At 37.5% G+C, this 3,544-nt stretch overlaps 1 protein-coding gene across 1 annotated transcript in view; it reads left to right on the top strand.

Annotated features, from left to right (window-relative positions):
• Positions 1 to 3,034, top strand: part of LOC137642713 (uncharacterized) — a 181,181-nt gene extending 178,147 nt beyond the window's left edge. The window contains 2 exon segments of the mRNA XM_068375517.1: positions 561 to 723; positions 1,415 to 3,034. Of these exon segments, the coding sequence (XP_068231618.1) occupies positions 561 to 723; positions 1,415 to 2,370 (1,119 nt within the window). The 3' untranslated portion in view covers positions 2,371 to 3,034.
• Positions 3,035 to 3,544: the final 510 nt, after the last annotated feature.

The following is a 3,544-nucleotide window of genomic DNA, read 5'->3' as shown; positions in this document are numbered from 1 at the left end:
CTCCGGCTACTGATACTTCTTTTGAAGTAATAACCAACGCCTCCCAACTTTATTCGTAATATGTTTATTATTATGATTTTTGTAATTGATATGCATCATGTTGCGATTACTTACATTTTCATGATTTCCGTCGAAGAAAAAGTTAGACGGAAATTATGCAATCACCCGTATCGTCTTTTTTCCCCTACAATACTGTTCTTAAAATATTTAATTTTGATCGCTCATTACTTGTCTTGTAGTTTATATCCTTGTTTCCTTTCCTCACTGGGTTATTTTTTTTCCTGTTGGAGCCATTGGGCTTATATCATCTTGCTTTTCTAATTAGGGTTATAGCTTAGCTTGTAATAAAAATAATAATAATAGTAATAATAATATTAATAATAATAATAATTATTATTATTGTTATTATTATTATTGTTATAACAATTGGAAAATTGGTTTAGGATTTCTTGAAAATTAATATTTAACGATATTTGCATTTTTGGCAATATCATTTAGATCAGTAGTTGAACTTTGAGCCAGCAATTCACTAATGATTTTCCTTATCCCTTTTCTCGCAGGTTCTTCCTTACGACGTTGTGTGGCGGACGAAAATCGAGTCTTACATGGGTCGGCTGGAGACAGCTGTGCTCGACGCTGCCAGGGCCGGGTACGCCTCCCGCGCCCCGACTTGGACCATGTCTGGGGCACTTCTGTACTCTGCTTCTCTCACGACTCTCGTTGGTACGTTTTCCTTTGCTTGTTGTGCAATTTTCTAAATGCAAATTAAGCGTTACATTCAGTAGTTATATGATTATGTCACTTGGTTTCTATATCTTTTCAGATTTTGTTATGCCTTTTGAAATATATCAAAATATTTCTGTAATTACATTGATATAAACCGTGTTCATCTTTGCATTTACGTGTATGTAAATGTATGTAGGAGATAAGTGATTTTCTATATTCCTAGTTGAAATATGTGTGGTTATACACACATACTTATATATATATATGTATATATATATATATATATATATATATATATATATATATATATATATATATATATACATATGTTGATATATAAATTTATATATTTTATATATACACATACAGTTTATGTATATATATATATATATATATATATATATATACATATATATATATATATATATATATATATATATATATATATGTTGATATATAAATTTATATATTATATATACACACACAGTTTATGTATATATATATATATATATATATATATATATATATTCATATATATATATATATATATATATATATATATATATATATATATATATGCAGCGTATAAACTAATTATGAAGAGTATGAGGAAATACGTCAATCTTAGAGAACAAGGAAGACGCCTCTCCATTCCAATGATATGTTGAATGATCTCCTTCTCTTATAGGTCCGGGAGGGATGACCCTTAGAACAGGATTTAGCCGACTCTTCGCGGTCATCTTCTCTCTCATCGGTGCTCCTCTCGTCTTACTTTTGGCCATTAGCGGCGCCTTCACGATCCGCGAAGGCGTGGGTAAAGCGTGGGCGTGGCGATGCGGGCGTGGTAATCAGAGCAGAGTTGCTGATGAGCAAGGACAGCCGGTCGAAGGTCGAGCTGGCCAGTACGGAAGTGGCAGAGGAAGTTCTGCTCGAAGCACTTTGAATCTGGCTGCCGTCCGGCCTCAAAGCTCTGCCAGCTTAGGCGAGAGCTCCCGCCAAATAGCCCCTAACGGGCCGGGCGATCTTCCAGGGAGCTTGGATAGTGCCAAACCCAGAAACCCCGTCGGGAGGTCAGAAGTGCCCCAGCAGTCAAGAGTGCCAGTGCTGGACTCCACCTTAAGAGCCAGTACCTCGTCTACGCCCGGCAGCATCCCATCGGAGCCATCATCGAGTGGAATAAATGTCGCTACCTCGTCCGGCGTCGGGCCCTCTGGCAGAACTGGGTCTCCAGAGGACCAAGCCATCCAAAGGGCCACCCAGAATCAGAAGAGAAAGCCTGGTTACCCCTTCTTCCCTTTGCAACCCCCACCCAGGAAGAAGGACAATGCAGCCCCGTGGGGCGTCTACCTCGGTATCCTGGTGGCGTATTTCATTCTGGGCTTGGCCATTTTTGCACCCATTCAGAGATGGAGCCTCCCGTCCGCCATATACATTTTAACGGGTACATTGATAACGCTAGACCACGGAAGCCTGGGAGAGAAGCAGTTACTGGGTTCAAGCAAGATTATTATACCTTACGTACTGTATATGCTCTTGGGCACAATACTAGTAGCTACTGTTATAATCAGTGTTTGGTCTAGTATCTGCGCTTCCTTGGTCAGCACTGGAAAATACCTGACTGTTGTCCGACCGACTGGAAGATAACGTTAGCCATGGAAACGCCACCATTTTTTGATAGGCTCATTTTATAGGTTTTCGATAACGTTATATTTAATGGCCTTGCATAGCATTCCTAAAGTGAATTGTGAATGTATATTGAGAGATAGCCTCTATGTGAAGCAAATTTCTCCCGTAATGAAGATAAATTTCTTGAAGGTGGTAAAAGTTATTACAACTGAAAATAAAAGAATTGGAGAGAATATATTTATGTGAAGGAGGAGCCAGCTAACTGTGGCAAATGTGCTCAGTGAACTGATCTCAAATTTTATAGGAAACTACTTTTTTGCTGGGAAAAAACAAAGAATCCAAGTTTTTTTGGCAATGAAGAGATAGAACTTTAAAAATTGTTAGTTTTTTAGATATTTGTTAGTCATTTGTATTTTTTCAAGAGCAATGTTTATATGAATAGTTAACCACTGCTTTGTAGTCTATCCGAAAGAATACCGCTTTTTATAAGGAATAAAAGTAGCAGACACGATGCCGTTCAAAAAATCCTCTCTTTGGAGGATGACATCAGATGGCATCTTTTTATTATCCGCCAACTCTCAAGTAGGAAAGGTTGGTTGAATTCCATTTGTTAAGGGCTTTTGAAAGACTAGTAAAGGCATTGTTAAAGTGGCACTCTTTCAATACTCGTCCAGAAGTCATCAGAATTTCATCTACTTATTCATATCTATTTTTTTATTAAGAGAATTTCCTGTACATTTTAGGCGACTTTCATTGAGCGTTACCGATAGAATGAAACATTTGCTGGTTTTAAAGAGTTGTTAATGTTTATATATATATTTTTTTTTCAGAATGTACAGTGATGCAAACATCTTTGTCCCGTAAAAAATATGAATATTAAGAAAACATACATCTCGTGTTCGTGTTAGTCATTTTTGATATTCTTTTTATTAGTTTTGAATATTTTTCCTATAAAACAACACACACACACACACACACACACACACACACACACACAAAACAACAAATACAGCCGTTTTTAGTCCACTGCTGGACTAATGCCTCAGACATGTCCATAGTCATCTCTAGGGTTTGGCCATTTTCGTCACCACGCTGGCCTCTGCGGATTAGTGATGGTGGGAAACTTTAATCAGATCGCCCACAGCAAAGCAACCTAGTATGGGTGGCACCGACTAGTACAGCTTAGCTGATT

The sequence above is a fragment of the Palaemon carinicauda genome, chromosome 6, assembly GCF_036898095.1.
Source record: "Palaemon carinicauda isolate YSFRI2023 chromosome 6, ASM3689809v2, whole genome shotgun sequence".
NCBI lineage: Eukaryota > Metazoa > Arthropoda > Malacostraca > Decapoda > Palaemonidae > Palaemon > Palaemon carinicauda.
Note: the sequence above shows the minus strand (reverse complement) of the source record. Positions and strands in the feature narration are given on the sequence as shown.